The sequence below is a fragment of the Pelecanus crispus genome, chromosome 1 (genome assembly GCF_030463565.1).
Source record: "Pelecanus crispus isolate bPelCri1 chromosome 1, bPelCri1.pri, whole genome shotgun sequence".
Lineage (NCBI taxonomy): Eukaryota > Metazoa > Chordata > Aves > Pelecaniformes > Pelecanidae > Pelecanus > Pelecanus crispus.
In genome coordinates, this window is record NC_134643.1 from 5,169,000 (window position 1) to 5,187,372 (window position 18,373).

Consider the following 18,373-nt stretch of genomic DNA (forward strand, 5'->3'; position numbering starts at 1 on the left):
CCTATACCTAAGGTGATGCTTCATGAATGCAGATGATGACCCTGCTAAGCTAACTGACTTCCCATGCTTACAACTGAGGTCGACAGAGGGATGTTTCCTGGCAGGATCTGGCCCTGTCTAACAATGAGCAACATCACAGCCTACAAAGCGTTGCTGAAATACTGCCCTAAATGACGCCAGTATCTTGTGGGGTATGAGCTAGCTTTTGCAGTAACCTGTGTGGGCTTGTTGGAGTAGCAGGCTGAAGCTGGTGGGTACCTGTGCACTGTCTCTCTCAACTTTCCTGTTTTTAATTGTAATTGATCTTGGCTTAGAAGCACTTGCTTTCCTTACTATAATTGGTAGCATCCTTTTTAGACGATAAGGCCTAGCTGGCAATCCTATTTTTGTCAACGTTTGGTATTTTTTCAGCCAGATGATGGTCCCTTGGCTGTAGGAAGCTGTATTTTTTGTAGCCTGAGCTTGACACTTAAAAGTTAGGGGTGGGAGGAAATGCTCCAGTCCTGGCAGACTTTGTTCTTGTTAAGGACATGTGGTTTGCTGGGCTGGTGGTGCCTGTGCTTCTCATCAGCTTTTGGGCAGAGACCACAACCTCAGTTGCTGGGTTCAATTCCCTTCCTTCCCCTGGCACCCAGACCCTGTTTCAAAGTGTTCTGTGTGTGACCGCTGATATCCCGCAGTTCACTGGCGAGACTTGCTGAGATAAGATAGCTTCCGGCAGTTGCAGGCTGGCTCCTGGAGTAGCTTCTGCTGAGGAATTTAGGATGAACAGAAATAGCTCTTGCTTTCTGAGAGCTCTTTTATAAAGAGTAACTCTGCTCTTTTGCTGACGGGTGGGATGGCCAACTACTGGTGACATTACAACGCACACGGAGGTAATAGTGTTTAACAGTGTGCTTGGCACTCTGCACAGCAGCGATGGCTCCCACGGCTCAAGGGTGCAGTGGGGAAGCAGCCGCTGCTCATGGGGATGTGGTGTTGGAGGCACCCTCCCCTGGCAGGAAGGGCAGGCAGATGTGAGCAGCTGTTGAGACGAGTGAGTCACTCCTCCTGGCCCAGCCTCCAGATAATAGTTGTAGCTTGGCGAGATCACTAGAACCATGCGAACAGTGTGGCCAAGGAGTTTCCTGAGTGGTGTGTGCGGTGGGGGCATCCTCGAAATCTTTTACTATTTTGGAGAGAGAAGAGGCCTGAGCTGGGCAGTACCAGTATGTCTTGATAGTTGTGCATTGAAGCTAAGAACTCAAACCTAGGATGTGAAGGTGGGTTAACGGTGTGCGTGAATGGTCTCCCTGGTTATGGCACAGTCCCAGTTTTAGTGGTGATTGATGTGCAAGAGTGGTACTTCCTTGAAAGAGCTAGGCTGGAAGTCTGCTCCAAATGTAAAAGTGGTGGTGAAGATCTGCCTTACTGACTGGATATCCTGGTGTGTTTTTGAAGGTTTAAGATCGGTTAAAATTACACCAGCTCAGAAACAAGGGTAAGGAGGTGGCATCTCCAGCTGAGATGCTAATCTCCTTTCCAGCCTTTCAAACCTAAATTTGGAGCATCTAGTCTTCTAGATGGCTTGCTGGTGTGGATACACAGAAGGTATTGCAGTTAATGGTTTTCCATGGAAACAGAACTGATGCTCTGCCTTGCTCCACTGAAGGTGGGGCAAGTGTTTTGTGGCCTCTAGCTCAGTTTTGGATAATCTGAAGGGAAGATATCTGTTAATCTCCAGAAGCTCGGGAAGGCTCTTCTGGTAGCTCAACTAGACAGGTCGCTTCAAGCGATGGAAACTGGACTCCCACAGCCTGACTCCTTGTTGTCAAAGGCTTCTTCCATCTTCCAAGTACTTGGCTCTTTTCCTCAGACAAAGTTTTGGTGAGACCTTCAGCATTCTTGTCATCTGTCCATCTTGAAACCCTCAGATCCACCACTGCGGTGGAGCTGCCAAGGGGACTGGTTTGTACCTGGAGCAGTCTATGGGGACTGCCTCCATTCTGATCAGACATGTTCCTGTGCCTCTTGGCCGACAAATAGTTTGGGCAGAGAAGGCAGGTAATGAAGAAATACAGAAGTGGGTGACCTGCTTTTCCAACTCTGCTTCTTGGCACTGGGCCTTGAGGTATAGCCATAGGCTCCTGCTTCATGCGTCAACTTTTTAGGCTATGAATTAAAGATTGGGTTGGCTGGCTGGGCCTTACAGCTGGGTTGGTTGGAATTTAGGCTCTGAAAGAGAAAATGAGTGTTTGCTGGGCTCGTTGCTGCTAATAACCTGTTCAAGTCGGGGAATTTCTTCCCTCCCTGCTGCCCCATGGAGAAGGAGGGAGGGAGGCTGAGAAGGATCTCTGTACAGGGCAGAGCTGACTGACGCTAATGTGTCCCGCAGTTTATCAGGGTTCATCAGGGCTGTCTAGCAGCAGGCGCCAACAGCTCCCCATCATGCTGCCTTCTTGAATTTCAACCCTCTGCCTATCTTGCCCATAGAGTGTGTCATTATTTTCACTCGAACTAGCAGTTTGTGTTTGGAAAAGGAAGGGGAGAGAGGAAGGAGATTGGAAAGGGCAGGCTGAAGTTAACCTGCTAAAAACCCACACTCTGTATTTTCTATATGGAATAGCAGGAGGATGCAGCTTTGTCCCTGGCTTGGTAGACCAGCGGGGTAGCAAAAAGAAACCCAGCAACCCGCAATCCTGCCACTGGTGTCACTTACCGACTCCACGGCTGCAGTGTAGGCCAAAGAACTGGCAGTCTCTTGTGGGCTCTAAGGCTCTTCTGGTGAGCCACAGATGTGACGATGGGCTCTTGCTTGTAATGGAGCAACTGCTGAACTTTTTTGCACTGAAACTCCAGAAGGGACAAACTCACTCTTATGGCTGGAAGAATTTCACCATTCCTTCCAAGTCAGTCTTAAAGCTTTCTGTTGTTTGAAACTTGTGCCCTGCCTTGGTAAATCTTCACGCAGTCTTTTTTTGCCCTCTTGTGGGATGGAGAGAGATCTCTCGAGAGCCAGTCTGAATCCAGTGCTGTTCCGACTGGGGAAATGCGTTCATCTGCATGGCCCTTATTTCTGCTTTGTATGTGACCTGTCCTTGACCCGAGTCTCTTTTCCCTTGCCCTTGCAAGTGCTAATAACCTTTAGATGTTATCAGTGATTTCTTTGTTTTCTCCACTCAGGAAAACAACTCAGTTTTAATAATATTTTATTTGATCTTTTTTTGAAGTTGTTTCTAGTTTGTTTGTTTTGGGTTCCGCCACCCCCCCCACCCCCAGCGGTGTGTGAGTTTCTGCTCCTTTTCTGAAGGCTTACACTTTCAGAGATGAGCCTTAAAGGAAAAGTTGGTCTAATAACAGTGGTACTTGTGAGAACCATTAGGTTCTCTAGTTTCTCTGAAACTAGAGGCTAATTTAAGGTTGGGAGGAAAGCTAATATACTACATGGGGACCTGCCTTTGGTCAGCATGGAGTTCAGCACCTATCCCAATTCCCTTCATAGGAGCTGTGACTTCTGGCAAATGCCTAGACTGAAGATGCTGATGAATGCCAATACCTATGCTGCTTGCTTTTAAATATTGAAGAATACTCCAAGAGTGAGTTTGATTTGATGGTTGCTTAACTGAGCTGATTTTTAAATAGGTGAAGCTCAAGGTGAACTAAGGTGCCTGGTCCTTATGGAGAAGCTAAATGAAGGTGGCCATAGAAGTGCCTCTGGAAGGAGGCTTTCCCACCTGTCAGCCCTGCTGACTTATGGGAACTTATCTAAGCTCAGGTGCAGGAGGACGCTGGGATGGTTCCTACCTCTGCACCAAGCTGGTGGAGCTTTAGGCAAACAGGATTCCACCACTAGCACAGAAATGGCCCCAAAGCTTCTTTGTTTTACAACCTGTGTCACAGTTCTCATCTGTCTGTGCAATCTCTTTCTCTGCCACTGAAACATCTTGGTCATCTGAAGGGTCTGCTTGGATGGAGTACCAAATCAGTAGGTAGCCTCTTCCCGCAGACAGCAGGCGTTGGCAGAGCGCGTGGGCAGCCCTGTTTTGGTGATGTAGTCCACGTTGTTTTGCAAGCTGCTGGCCTCCTGGTGCAGGGAGGAATGCATGAAGTATTTGAGGACTGCTGAGTGAGACAGTAGCACATTGTCCCAGGGCTGGGAAACCGTGGTCCGTTCCCAGCTGTGCCACCGACCTGCTGTGATCCTGACCTGGATGCATCTGCGGGGGAAGCACCTTGTCCAAGTTGTGCTGAACTGGAGTTCAGCTTGAAAACCATATCTGAGGGTATGTCCCATGACTGTCACAGTGATGAGGTGCCATCTCACAATGAAGCTCCCCGAGGAATTGTGGAAAGGTTACTGGGAGACTGCTGGCTCGAGCAGCTTCATACAAGGTGTATGGTGGGCAGGTAGCAGCCTGAATGGGTCTGGATGCACAACGCTTAGTGCCTGCTCAGTCAGCCATGCTTGGCTGGAAGGGGATTTGAGTTTGCAGCTGAAACCCATTGAAATTACCAGTTCATTAGGCCCCAAAACTGGCCTGTTGCAGCCTGTCAGAGTTCAATGAGTTTATAATGCTGTGTATGATTAATTATCCACCAATTTTTTCAGGTTCAACAGCATCACAATATTCATATCATAAACAGAGGAAATCTTCACTTGGAAGAGATGGAAACTTTCCAGTGTGTGTCTTGAACCACAAAAACTTCCTTGAGACCAATGGGGGGTGGGACACAAGAGAGCTTAATCTCATCTGCTGCTCTCCTTTGAGTGTCTGACATGCTGCTGTGAAGATAACAACATCAGATGGAGGGACTGGCGTGTGTGTGAGGGTGGGGAGGAAATCTTCCCCTGCGGCTCTTCTATTCCTTTGAAGTCACTGACTCATTGCAGTTTGTTTTTCCTGTTTGGTCGTTTTGTTGCTGTGGTGACTGGTCCCATGGTGCTGCCTTAAGTGCTAACAAGTAGAAGGCATCTTAATTCACAACTGTGCCTGGAGATAGCCATGGATAAGACTAATTCCCCCATGCTTCTGGTTTTGCCCAGGCTCCAGGACTGGTCAAGCTGTTGCGATCACTCTGCAGGTGAATGTGCTTGGCTGAAAGCCCATGCACCATCCCTCAACTTGTGCCTTTGAGCTGGAAGGCTGCTGTGAGTCGGGCACAGGGAGGCTTTGTAGTGCATTGGTTCAGTCTTGGGAGCAAAGTGGGGTCAGATGGAGCTGAGGCTTGGGTGGGAGGTCTACACCGCCTTGCTGGAGGTAGCTATGTTTGTGGGGGTGGTTGTGGTACCTGTCCCTTGTCCCTGCATCAGCCATGAACTAATGATGTTATTTGGGTTTGTGATGGGCAACTGGGAGAGGGGGGGAAAGGGCTGCTGGCATTGCTCACCTAGGGAAATAAAACTGGAGGCCCTTGATTGTGCTGTTGGGCATGTGCCCCTCTGTAGAGTTGGGGGCTGAGGTGCCAATGACCTGGCCAGGCTTCTGATGTGGATGACTGGTGCGTACCAGAAATCCCATGATTCCACCAAGATCATGAGTACTGCTGGGCGTGACAGAAGCTGTAGCACAAGGGTTGACTGCGCTTCAGCTGTGCTTAGAGGTAGCTGCTCTCAGGGGTAATGACAGTAGGGCTTCTCTTGCCCAAAGCTGTGTGTTTGAGGTAAGAAGAAGGGGTAGGACAGGCTTGAGCAAACAATCTGTCAAGCAGTGACTGTTGTCCATGCAAACTGCTCAGCCAGCTGGCTGGCACTGGGTTTCAGCTCTTCCACAGTCATAGCCTGAGTAAAATCTGGCCTTTTTCCTCTTCCAGAGGATGTTGCTGGAGGATGCCCCATGCATGGCTCTGTCTGCATCATGCAAACGCTCCAGGCCGGCAGCAGCCAGTTAGCTCAAAACAGCCTGTTGGTAGCTTCAAGTCTGAAGTTACCTACTGAGAGCGTAGGTGTTCCTGGAGGCAATGAGCAGCCCTTTGATCACGCAGCAAAGCTGTGGGCTTTCTTACCTGGAGACGTACTGGTGGGAGGTGTCAGTGCTCTATTTTTGGCTCCCACAATTCAGACTGAGCCAGGAGCTGCTGTGCCATGTAGAAATAAGATGCTGCAAGGCTAGGACACCACTCCTGACCTTGCCTGGCCATGGCTGAAGCTCACCCTGTAGCTCTGGTTGTTCTTCTGGCTGAGCTCTGGAGATAGCAAGCAGCTGGAGGCCTGGGAAAAGGTCAACATTTGGTACAGCTGTTTACAAAACACGTGGCCTAGTTTTTGTACATCTCCACTGAGGCTGCAGCCTGTCCTGAACACGCATGTCTGTGTGTCAGCCCTGTCCCATGGTGAACAGGGCTTTTTAGCTGCCTGTTCCGCTCTTGGGAAATGGGGTGAGGGGGAAAACAACACCAGATTGTCATGGAAAATGCACCCAAATCTGTCTGGCTGTTGCTGGAGAGATGGTGGAGGTGACCTTGAGACCTTTCCCATCTGCCAGAGAGGATTAGATCTTGCAGCAGACCCCCCTAGGGGTGCTTGACCCCTTCAGCAGGCAGGTTCAGGAAGAGCCGAGAACTTTCACTCCATCAGTACCTGTCTGTTCTCCTTTCTAGGTGTTACTCTCTCCAGACATGGATTTTGATCAGTCTGAAAGCGACCAGGATATTACAGGACTCCAGGGAATGAACCAGAAGGTGAAGCAGCCCAGCTATCAAGTGGTCATCTGACGACACCAAGACAAGGGAGGTGGAGGATGGGGAGTAGCACTGCGATCCTTGAGCTGGCTGAGGAAGGGCAGGGTGGGGAATGCTAATTGATCCCTATGGATCTGCAGAGATCTTTTTGCCTGCCTCATCTAGGACCTGTCCTTCTGCAGTTGTCTCTTTGGGATGGTATCTGTGCATCCTGTACGCGCTTGAGCAGTATCTGCTTCACCCGTCTGCCCCTAACCTGTACACATGCAGGCACGTTGAGGTTAGGGGCATGGATATGTACTTCCCCTGGCTGGCCAGCTGGGTGTAACTTTTTGTCAGGGCTGGAGACTGAAACCAAAAGGTTGTCTACTTTTTTTTTTTTATAGAAAAGAAAAAAAAATTCTATCCTGTACTACCTGAACTGTGACACTTTTATATGCACAATACTCAAAAGAATTGGTTTGCAATATGTATTTAAATGTCTTGAATTGGGAAGATTGTTTCAGTGGATCTGATGCTTTTTACTGTTTTATAAGGAATGCAATAAATATTTGACCTATAACTGCTTCATAAATTAAATGCCCTCGCATGCTTGATGTTTTGCAAAAGCATAATGCTGTAAAGGGGAGGAAGGGGATCTGTTGAAATCTTTCCTGACCAGTTCGTCACAGGGCAGATTGTCTTTCTGCAGCAGGGCTATCCTAGCAAAGCTACAGAAGAAGAGCTGAGCCACAGTGTTCAGTTTCTGTAGATGGGCTGTGTGAGCCACGTCAGTGCAAAGGCCTGATGCTGCAGCATCAGCCTGTGCTGGACTCCAGACCGGAACAGACAATCCCAGTTGCCACCTTACAAGTGAGTGTTTACCGGGAACTAGAAGCGGACTACTTTGCTTTTACCTAGTTTAAAATAAACACATAAAATCTCCTTTGATCCAAAGAGTCAACCAAAGCCCTATTAACCAGCCCTGATTTTCTGGGGGTAAGGGGATGGCCTCAGGTAGGACTGCTGTGGGATGACCCAGGGGGTCTTCTCCTACATTTGGCACCTTTTGCTCCAAGTGTGAGGTGCAGGGCTTTGCCCTTGCTCCCGTGTTAACATACTGTATTTCTCTATAAACACACAAAAATGCAAAACACTTTCTCTCTTCCCAGGAGAGCTGCAGAGCGCAGAGCAGCTGCGTAATGCACTCCCAGGCTGGGTGCAGATACACAGCTGTGGCGAGACCCTTACGGAGTCCAAATGGTGGCCCTCGGAGCAGGGCCTCATCCAGGATCCACTGAACTGGACGGATGGACCTGGCTGAGCCATAGCCAGGCTTTGCTTATTGCAAGACAGTCCCCAGAAGTGTTGGGCAGGAATTATCTTTTATTTTCCCTCTCTCCCTTGTATTTTCCCAAGAAAACACTCCTTATTAAAAAGTAGAAAATAAAGGATTTGGATTTTCTAACTTAGATGGATTTAGACTTTTAAAAGCTGAGCTGAGAGCGTGTGAAGCTTTTTGGGTTTGTGAGGTTTTTGGGTTTGTGGGGTTTTTTTTCCTAACTTCAAAGTAGTTTAATTTGCATCTAATGCTTCTAAAGTCTTGCATGCCCCTTAGTGAACTAGACACGCTTGGCTACACTTGCAGCTGCACAGCCTTATACTGTATATCTGGGAATTAAGTCCTTTTTTGTTCCTTCCTTAATGAAGGGTCAAAATCCTACTTGTGCTGGCACATCAAATGGCTTTTGGAACACATGGCGCACAGCGCTCTGAATAGATCATTTATATTGCTAAGTGAAATCGGTTTCACAATGCAACTTTTGCTTGTCTGGTGGAGTTCTGCGCTGGTAAGGGCTGGAGTAACTCCTGTGCTGTTTAAGGTCTGACTGAAGATAGATTAAAACAGCTTTCCTATTGGAAACTTGCTCCCTGTTTTGAGGTGCACTGGTATTTTGGGTTTTGTTCTTGCTATAGGGCTGCACAGTGCAGTGCTGCAGTATGTGAAGAGTGCAAAGTCAGCCACAGCAAAGCCCTCGTCCTAAAATAGAAGGCGAGTGACATGATCTTCATCTTACCCCCTAGATGAGGCTGGCTGAAAAGGCTCACAATAGGCAATAGCAGGGCGAGTATGATGTAGGGGAAGGTTGTCCCTCTCGAGCATTGTATAGCCAGTGCTGTTTCAGCAACCCTAAATTCAGGAGTCCTGTTCCCTTGTCTGAAATGGTGGTGTGCAATCGTTTCCATTGCACTCCAACGTGATTGCTCAGCCCTCATTCCTGAGCTGCCTGAGCAGCTTGCAATCTTTAACCATGTCAAAGCAAACCAAAGTGGTCTGTGACACTCTTGGAGATGAGAACAAATGTGTGATCGTACGTGCAGTTGTTGCAGTGCACTTCCTGGGAGCTCCCTGTACTATGACCAAGGCTGGACACATTCTCCTTGAGAGAGGCAAGTGTTGTGATGCCCCCTTTATAGAGGGGGAAGCTGAAGTCTACAGTCCGTGACCTGCATTTACTCTTACTGCTCTTGGGGCAGCAGGAGCACAAACTCTGGTTTCCCATGTCCTGTGCTACTGTATTAACTCTATGTGGTTAAATTCTCAGTTTAGTGTGGGAGTAGACCCCTGGGGTCTGTTAACATAACACACTTCTTGTTTCCTACCAAGTGTATATGGAGGCTGAAGAACTTCATTGACCTTTAATTTTCTGCTGAAATTACTTTAGTTCCCAACCTATCGTTATCTTGTGGTTCTTTTGGCCACCTGGTAATATGAGCTTGCCCAGCAGCATAAAACATACATAACCTTAGCTTCAAAGCTCATTTAATCTTCGCCAAATGAAAGCTTCACTGCAGTGTTCGCTTTAAAATATTTATTGTGAAATGGATAACTGGAGCTGTAACAAGAACTTGAGTATATTGCTCCAGGTGCTTCACATGGCTGGGAAGTTGGACTTGATCATTGTTCTTTTCAGGCCCTGAAAGAAATAAGTTTCCTTGGCTGGAGGAGGAGGAAAGGAGTAATGATGCACCTGAAGCATTAGCAATGTGTGTGTGTGTGTATATACACATAGCTATATACAGGAGAGATGAGAGGAGAGCCTAAGCCAATTGCTCCCCTTAGTGATACACTTGAACAGCAAAATGTGGGAGGAGAGTGGAGATTTCAAAGAAATCTTTTTTTCAGTAAGGACAGTATGAAGAAGACACCTGCAAAACCCTAGACTGTCTAGATGTTCACTGCCACTATCCTGTTCACCCTGTGCTAGTGAAATGGGAGGTTATTTGGGAATGGGCTTCCTACTGTCTACTTGGGCGGAGAAGTCAACTTCACAGATGCTTTTTCTCATCTTATTCCTGGCCCATGAGCATTAGCATCTTAGGTTATGGCATGCTTAGGCCTGTGCTGAAGGTCTTGCCTTCAGTTCTCCCTTGCAGGAGAGCTATTTTTCAAGATAGCTGGGCCCAAAGCAGTAGTTTTGTCTGTCTTTACATTTTGTTCCAAAATGTAAGCCCTGGCATGAGTTTTGCACTAACTGAGCTCTCTGTAAGGGTCTTCCAGAGTGCAGTTAAATCTAGCTGGTTGCTTTCAGCTGTTTTGCTCTTCCCCACAGCACATGGTGTGAAAAAGCAACCATGCTTGCTACCTGCTTTGCCGCCACAGTGCTAGCAGTACTAACTAGATGATCAAGCAACTGGAAAACCACCACCCCACCCCCAGCAGCTGGAGCTCCTACAGCAATGATACGATTTAATTTTTAAATATGCAAAAAAATCAGTCAAGATTGAACCTATTTCTGTATGTCTCTGGCAACTCTGTTTTCTTCTAACACATGGATATAATTTAGTTCCTGGAGATGCTTCCACACCCACCCTCCTTCCTTTCAGTTCTGGAAAGGCAGAGTATACATGAGCTCAATTTGGCCTTGCCATGTAAATGTCTTTGTGGTTGTCAAAGTCCTCTTTGGCCAAGTTCTCTACTAAGCAAACTCCCCTGTGGCTGATCTATAGCATTATTCAGTGATGCCTCACTTTAAACTAGACCACAGCCTTGCAGTTTGGGTTTGGAGGTTTCTTTGCAGAGCAGCACCACCTGCAACGGGGGTGGCTGGCGGACCCTTCTGTAACCTCCTGCTGCCAAATTCCTGCTGCGTACAAATTCCTGCAGTGTAAGGAAGGAGAAGGAGCCAGGGAAATTGGGATGAAAAAATTTTGACAATTTGGAGTAAATAAAGACTTCCTCTCTGATTAGAAAAGCAGCTAGAAATGTCTAGTCTAAATTCAAGAGGCTGCTTTGTACGGTCATAAGCTATTGTAGGTGCTGGTTTATCATCCTTTAGTGAATTTAAATCTCTGCTAAGCAGAAATGATGCTGTGCCCAAGGAGGTGGCAGGTCTGTTGGAAGCTCACACTGGAACTTCATTTCTCTCTGAGGGACTTGGGACTCAAGAAATCACTAAGCCTGCAACGTTACAAATCAGATGCTTCATGCAATGGGAGCCTGCACCACTCCTGTTGCTGCTGAAGAGCAGAGGTGCTTTTTAAGCATGCAGCCTGTGCACCGCGACAGCAATAAATCACATAAAGGTTTTCACCACTGCTTTAAGGGTCCATAGTGGTTCAGGGAACATCATGCTTCGTGGCAAATCCAGACCTCATCCCAATAACCAAGAAAGCAATATCCTCTTGTGGCCTGTTGATTTAAAGTTTTGATTTCTTTGTTATGTCTTTGATGGTAATGGGTCACTGCAGATGAATATCCACTGACCTCTCCTCTCTCTCTCTCTCTCCTTTCCCCAGGGACCATGGTTGGAGCAGGTGCTCCAAGTCACTTCTTTGCAAAGTGTATCACCCAAGTGTGTCTTTCTAGATAGGCACTGTGCCGTATGACCTGTGCCTCTCACTGGGTGACTCCTCAGCCCCTGGGCGTATTGCACAGATCCCTGCATGGGTTCATTTTAAGGCCAGCACCCCTCTGTACTGTTTGATATGAGTGCTGGCCCATTTCTCCCTCCCTTCCCACTGGGAGAGCACCGATTGCGCCTTTAACCATGTCCTCAACCCTTTCCCCCCAAACCTCGTTGTCTTCAGGAATTTGATGAACAATGTTAATCTGGCATGAGAGAGACACAGCTGATTTTCAAGGGCAAAAAGCCTTGGTTTCTTTGGCACCAAAAAGTAAAGAAATATTGATAAGTTGCCTAGCTCTAGAGGCTTTAGAAGGGAACTGCTGTCACACATGCTGCTGCAATGCATTGCTATGATCAGTCTTAAAGGCTGTTAATCGTCCCAAAGCTGGTCCCTGTGTCGAAAGGATGAGAAGCCAAATAGTCTTTATAGCTCCCATCGATCAATTTGTCTGCATTGTTTTTGGCAAACCAGCATTCAACTTCCTGCTGGCCGTTGTAGATCCTCCTCTGCTTCCACACAACAGGAACGAGCCGTCCCTTCACTTTCAGGGTATTTGCAGGGTTTGGCTTTAATGCTTCAGTTTGATTCTGACCAACCTGCTGATGACTTGTGTTTAGAGATTCCTGAAGAAGTTTAACTTCATGGTTCAAGAACTGACCTGCAAGGCAAAATAAAATAGACTTCATGACTGGCTGTTTTGTGCCATTTTGTAAGTCGTCTTTTTTTTTTTTAATAGACCACATTTTGAGGATTCTTAGCGTATGGAATTGTAAAGGGCTTCTCTGCAATAGCAGGATGAATTTAGGTCCTGTGATTCTTTTCTAAATCTCACAAACATAGAGATAGACATTGGAATAAACCCCTATTTGTTTTTTTACTCATCAAGATACATTGGCTGAGCTAAAGAGCTTTTTGAGCTGCTAGTAGCCAGTTCCCCTCAGTGGGCTGTGGTTACTAGAGGATAATATAACCCATACAAAGCCTATCAGCAAGCAGAAAGATCTAGGCTCGAAGCTCCAGGTTCTCTTCCCTTGCCTTCTTGGGGGCAAGCTCTTTTTGGCCAAACTTAAGCATGGATTTAGAGGCTTGCATACACAAGCAGCTTGAATCCAAAACCCCACTCCTGAAGCATCATTTCCTGCTTAACGTAGGGGTACCTGAATGTCACAGAAACTATGGCTTCAGTCTTAGAGTTCTGCACCTGTACATGGTCATAAACATCACTACTTCTCATTGGCTGAAAGAACCTACCCATCTGGAGAATGTCTTTCTAAAGAATGTCTTTCTAGGCCTTCCTAAAGCCTTATTGCTCTCAAAATGTGGGGATGGGTCTTCTTTCACTTCATATTTGAAAGAAAGGGGCACAAAAAGTACTAATGTTTTGTGATCTCAATCAGGCTCAGGTGCAAACAGCTCAGTCCTGAAAAAACATTAGCACCTGGGCTATTCTGAATTAGGCCTACTGTTAGAGACTGTCTTGGTGCCTTATTCAGGGTTCTTGTGCAATATTTGGTTTCTGTTTCTATATTGGGAACATCAGGCATGTGTATTCTAATGACAACTGTATTGAACAATCATAAAAAGAGTGGAAATGTGAAAAACAGGTACAGCCACATAATTAGAATAGTGGGAGATAGCTCATACAGAAAAAGGTGGGAGAGGAGTTTGGGGATGCTAGCAATAGAGAAGTTGTTTGGGAGTGGAAGTAAAAGTCTCACCTGGGAACTTAAACCCCACCTGCCTTGTTCATTAACTCCTGTCTCTGTCCTTTAAAACTGTTTGGAAGGATCATTTTTCTCTGGCTTACAGCTCTAAATCTAAGAACCTATTACCTACCCAGTAGCCCGTGGGAGTCAGAAGAGAGGCCTTTGCTGTTGGAGATGTAGAACCCCAGGTGATCCCTCTGATATGGGGCTGGCTTCTTGTAATGGTGGATGAGGATGACAAAGCTGATTGTGTCTCGTATCGTCACAGTGACATTGGAATTGGCAGAGATGGATACCTCGAGGCTGCTGCTCCGCACAACAGCACTCCGATCGCAGGACAGAAGAAGTCTTTCCCCATCATCCAGGATGATTCTTTTGGGTGTGATCTCTAGGTAAGACCTTTCTGGCTTATTGCTGAGGATAGTGATGGTGCTGAAGTAAGTTCGGTGCTTCTTGTGGCCGTTCGGTGGTGCAGGAGCTCCAATTAGTTGCCCATTCACAGTTACACCTTGCAGGAAAATAATCAATAAATGAAAGCTGGAACTAAGAATAGGTCTATTGTCTCAACTGTATAAACCTTGAAACTGAGGGCATGCAGATTCACCACCTCATGCTCGATTATTTTACCTACCAGTATTCAAAGCAGCGTGACTAGTCTGTTATAAATGGATTACCTTATACAGAGCACCTAAATTTACCCAAGCTCAGAAATGCTGGCCTTCTCTGGAGACAGGTGCCCCCAGCCCCATTAGGCTTAACATTGTGTGCACAGTGTTACAGGATAGGATCATCTGCTCCTCAGCACAGCCACTTCCTAAGCTCCATCCAACCTTAGACCTACCTGTCATCAAGACAAGGATGTGTGGGGGTTTTGAGCCACATAAGGCAAATATTTATCTTCCTGACTGCTATAGCCAACAGTGGTATGATTTACCTAGACCACGTATTTGTTGATGCATAACTCAAACCAGGGCAAACACACCAGATCTTGGAAGACTAAGAAAAGCTGCTTTTCCTCATATCACGAACTGGCATAGGGACTAAACTTCTAGGAAGAGGCCCTGGATGTATCCGAATGCTGCTGTCTGAGCGTATCTCAGGGTAGTAGGCAGAGTTTGATGTCCCTCTCTACCTAACTCCTAAGAAGAGAACTAGCCTGGGAAGCCACAGAGTAAGGGTTACTACCTTGGCCAATGTGCTAAAGACTGAGCAGGACCTGTAGTGAAGTGCTAAACCTCCTCAGACGGGAGTGTAAGAAATTCAGGTTCTCTCTGTGTCACTGCAGAGTAAGACCCTGAACCCTGCACTTCTGTCAGGCAGCTTCACCAGTGCTGCTCTTCCAGCTTTCCTGTTTTTTTCCCAAAAGAACCACTTTTGAGCAATCTAAGGTGCAGATCCCGCTGAGTCAGCTGAAGCCTAGATGTTCACACTAAGATTCCCAATCATTTTTTATTTTTGTGACTTCCTGTCCTTAAGGTAGTGTCTCACTTCCCATGGGCCTCTGAACAGCTAGTACACAGTAACGAGGAGGAGATTTGTGGTTAACCCAAGCTAGACCCAAGCCATCAACACTGAGATAAAATATTTCCATATCCCATCATTGCTGATGGAATGTGTCATCTCTGCCTTCACAGACTCAACTTGCTAGTGCTACAGAGTCTGTTTTTCTCAAGCTCATTCCACATTTGAGCCACAGAATCGCTCAAAGCTGTAGCACAAACACAGTCTGTGAAAGAAGCTTAAGGGAACCATTGCCAGGAGCTGAATCTTATTCACTAAGGCAGACATGAACACAGGACTATGGAGGCTAGACCGCTTCCACACAGAACAGAATTCTTGTAACTTTGTTGTTCATCTTCTTTGTAAAACAAGTCTGTGCAATTTCTTTGGTTTTGACACCCCTTCCTCCCACTGTTTCCCTGCTCAGGATGTAATCTGCTTATTAGCTGCTCTGCTTAGAATTCCAGATCGGATCAGACCACAGACTGGGCCCCTGGGGATCAGACTGGCTTGGGCAAAGCAGATCCTGAATCGTGTGGGTTTCCTCAAGGCTGTCATGATTCAGTAACCAGCTTGGTGGTCCCTTCACTGAAACAGCTTCAGTGCTTGGTTAGCCTGTTTGGATAATTTGCTCTGTCCTGAAGCAAACAATAAAAAGTGAAGTTCCAATGACAGCAATTTTGGTGAGTCCAAATCTTTTATTTGCATGTTGTGAGTTTGTAACTAGAAGGCTGATGAAGTTGCACCATCAAAGAAATGCAAATGCCTCTGCACCAGAAAGGAAACCCCTGCGTAATCTCTCCACACAGAGGTGGCTGCGTGGTGTATGCAACCACGACATGCATTATGCAAAATGCCTGTGGCTGTTCATTCAGCTGTGGCTGTTGTAGCACTGGTCAAGTGCAACCCCCAGACCATACTGGGTCTAATCATCAGGAACTGAGCTCTCCAGTCGAGCTGGACTGAAGGGGTGCAATGTGGTCCTCATGCACTCAAGTGGGTGTCTTGGCTGTTTACATGTAATTGCTGCTCCCTTGATTCCAGTCAAGGAAGACCTGAATACCTGAATATGGATACACATAAAGGCCAGTTCTCTCTATGGTTAGGTCTAATCTGTCGGCAGACACTTCCATAGATGAATTGTGTATGTAACAGTGGCCAGGCCTCCCCCTTGCTTAGGCTTGCTGTGAATTTACCCATAAATTACGATAAAGTTGGAGGTCAGTAAGTGCAAGTGAACAGTTTACCTCCCCTTCTAATCCAGGTGATTAGAGCCAGAAAACCCATGTGCGCCAATGTTCCATTGCCTGGCCAGAAAAACAACTTTTTCTAATTTCCTGCCACTTTCTTGCCTATGAAGCACCTTTGTGCTTAGTCTTATTGCCAGAGAGCTGGCCTTGCACATTAGCTTTCCTCCACAAGCAACTGCTTTGCTTGGCTGCTCACCAGATTCCTTATGATCAGAGACCAGTCGGAGAATGTCCCCTGGTTCTCCATCAATATTGAAGCAGACAGAGATCTTGCTGGAGGGAAAATCAATGACAAAGTGAGGGTCTCCATCCGCTGAGAAGACATGGAAAAAAGAGACAAATGTGAGAGACTTACACAAACCTGCAGTGTCCAAGAATATAACAAAACCGCTTTTCAAATTCTGTTTGTCCCTGTTTTTTCTAAGACCTCCCAGTTTGTTGTTTTTAGAGGGTCAGATGGAGTTTGCCAGGAAATGCCAAGTTTTGCTTTGTTTTTCCCAGGTGAAAATCAGGGTACTTTCTTCCTGGAATATCATTTCAGTGATTTATGGGAATTGTCATGCAGGTGTTTTACACTCCTCCATACTCTGTTGGGAGGCTACATCCCCCACAGCACACAAAAATGTATCCTCTAACCAAGGACTACTGCATGAGCACGCCTCACACTGAACCTTCCTGGTCATCAATATCAGGTTGGAGCGGTCAACAGCAGATTTTAAACAACCCCACAACCTTAATATTTCAACAACCCTTGACCTGTCATCAACTATCAGATAGCTGTTATTAATAATAAGACAAGCCAAAACACTAGTTTTTAAGGTATCTTAAGGACCTTATCCAGTGAAATTCAAGTCTAAATTCTTGATCTGGGCTTATTCTTCAGTGTTTAATGTATGAAATGGATGTCAAGTAGAGGTGCAGAGCCAACAAAGAAATAGCAAAACACTATAGAATTCTCTCTTTTTTTTTCCCTTCAACAACACTTTCTATGTTTCAGCAACATTACTTCACAAAATGGTTTTTGACTAGTTCTAGAATGGCGAGAAGGTGCTTCCTGTTCTCCCCTAATCTACAGAAGTCTCAAACATGAGGATCGAGTTTTGTAGATCATCTGCCTTGCTGTGTTTCCTCCCACTGCTTCTCATCACTGATCCTCTCTCTATTTTGTTTTTGTTTTCATTTTCCTCCCTACTCTGCAGGTCTAGTAAATAGGATTTTGGCTGATCCATCAGGGTGGTTATACCACAGTGGCATGCAACTGAGGTTTCCATAAATCAACCACAATTATTTTGTATTATTAAAGGCATGAAAACAGGCACTGACCTGAAGTTTTGGAGATTTTAATTCTTTGTTTATCTTGCTGCCTGCGTATACCTAGAAGTGGGGAAGGAAGGCTGTTACAATTATTTATTGAGCAGAAGAAAGAGCCATAGTATAATAATGTTCCCAAAATATTATTCAGCAAGATTATGGGACATATTCCTGCAGCTACTTTAAGCTTCATTTAGAATACCATTTTTTCTTCAATAATTTCTACAGAGCAGTCAGTGCTTCCAGAGGGTGAGTCAGGTGCCTGAAAGGTTTCCTTAAGGTCACCCAGTCCACAATTAGCAAAATCAACATGAAAATCTCAGCTTTCGGTTTACCACCCCTCGGTTCATTAGCTAGATCATCCCTGTTGCCAAAGTCAGCCATGACTTGTTACCTATGCAAAAAGATTTCTCACCAGCACATGGTTATTTTTCCCTCATACCTGGTGGTGCCTTGTGTCCCTGCAAGCTCTGCAACTTCTCACCAATGCCATCAGTAGAAGGGCTGATAAACTCCTCTTGAGGTGGTTCTGAATGGAGCCCAGCCTCTCGCATCTTCAGAACAGTGAAGGGAGTAACAAAATTGTAAGTCAGGGCCATTGACTTGGCTTTCTCCATCAAATAGTCTTTTTCCTGACTGTCATCACTCTTCAACCAGGAGTTAAGTAATTCCTTGATGGTGAGGTAACTCCATGCCCTCTCAATGTAATTGTTATCACCTTTGCCATCTTCCAGGCCAGGGACACCTCTGATGTCATTCCTGCTTGGCAGGTCAATGGCCACATCTGTTTTGAGGAGGATGTACTTCTTGGAGTTGCTAGCAGTCACCTCCACATGGAGGCTATCTGAGCTGTGGTTGATGAGTTTGCCAGCTATTACAATTTCAGAGCCATTGAAGTAGTTAGGGAAGAAGTTCTGGGTGACTTGCTCGACGTTGTCTTCAGGGTAATCAATACGGATGTCAGAGAGAAGGGGTGTTCCTATTTCATCATAGAACCTTAAACAAAGACACATTTCTCACCATTAGTACTGTTCATCCGAGTGTATGCACACACTGTTG

The 18,373-nt window shown here is 46.2% G+C and overlaps 2 protein-coding genes across 2 annotated transcripts in view; one reads left to right on the plus strand and one right to left on the minus strand.

Moving 5' to 3' along the window:
• LOC104031738 (store-operated calcium entry regulator STIMATE) overlaps positions 1 to 6,690 on the plus strand; it is a 38,187-nt gene extending 31,497 nt beyond the window's left edge. The window contains 4 exon segments of the mRNA XM_075726189.1: positions 5,791 to 5,864; positions 5,866 to 5,910; positions 5,912 to 5,996; positions 6,577 to 6,690. Of these exon segments, the coding sequence (XP_075582304.1) occupies positions 5,791 to 5,864; positions 5,866 to 5,910; positions 5,912 to 5,996; positions 6,577 to 6,690 (318 nt within the window).
• Positions 6,691 to 11,906: 5,216 nt separating this feature from the next.
• ITIH5 (inter-alpha-trypsin inhibitor heavy chain 5) overlaps positions 11,907 to 18,373 on the minus strand; it is a 49,808-nt gene continuing 43,341 nt past the window's right edge. The window contains exons 10-14 of the mRNA XM_075720562.1: positions 17,757 to 18,310; positions 17,327 to 17,377; positions 16,200 to 16,316; positions 13,384 to 13,761; positions 11,907 to 12,205 (exon numbers count right to left, since the gene is read on the minus strand). Coding sequence (XP_075576677.1) covers positions 11,907 to 12,205; positions 13,384 to 13,761; positions 16,200 to 16,316; positions 17,327 to 17,377; positions 17,757 to 18,310 — 1,399 coding nt within the window. The remainder of the gene's footprint in view (positions 12,206 to 13,383; positions 13,762 to 16,199; positions 16,317 to 17,326; positions 17,378 to 17,756; positions 18,311 to 18,373) is intronic.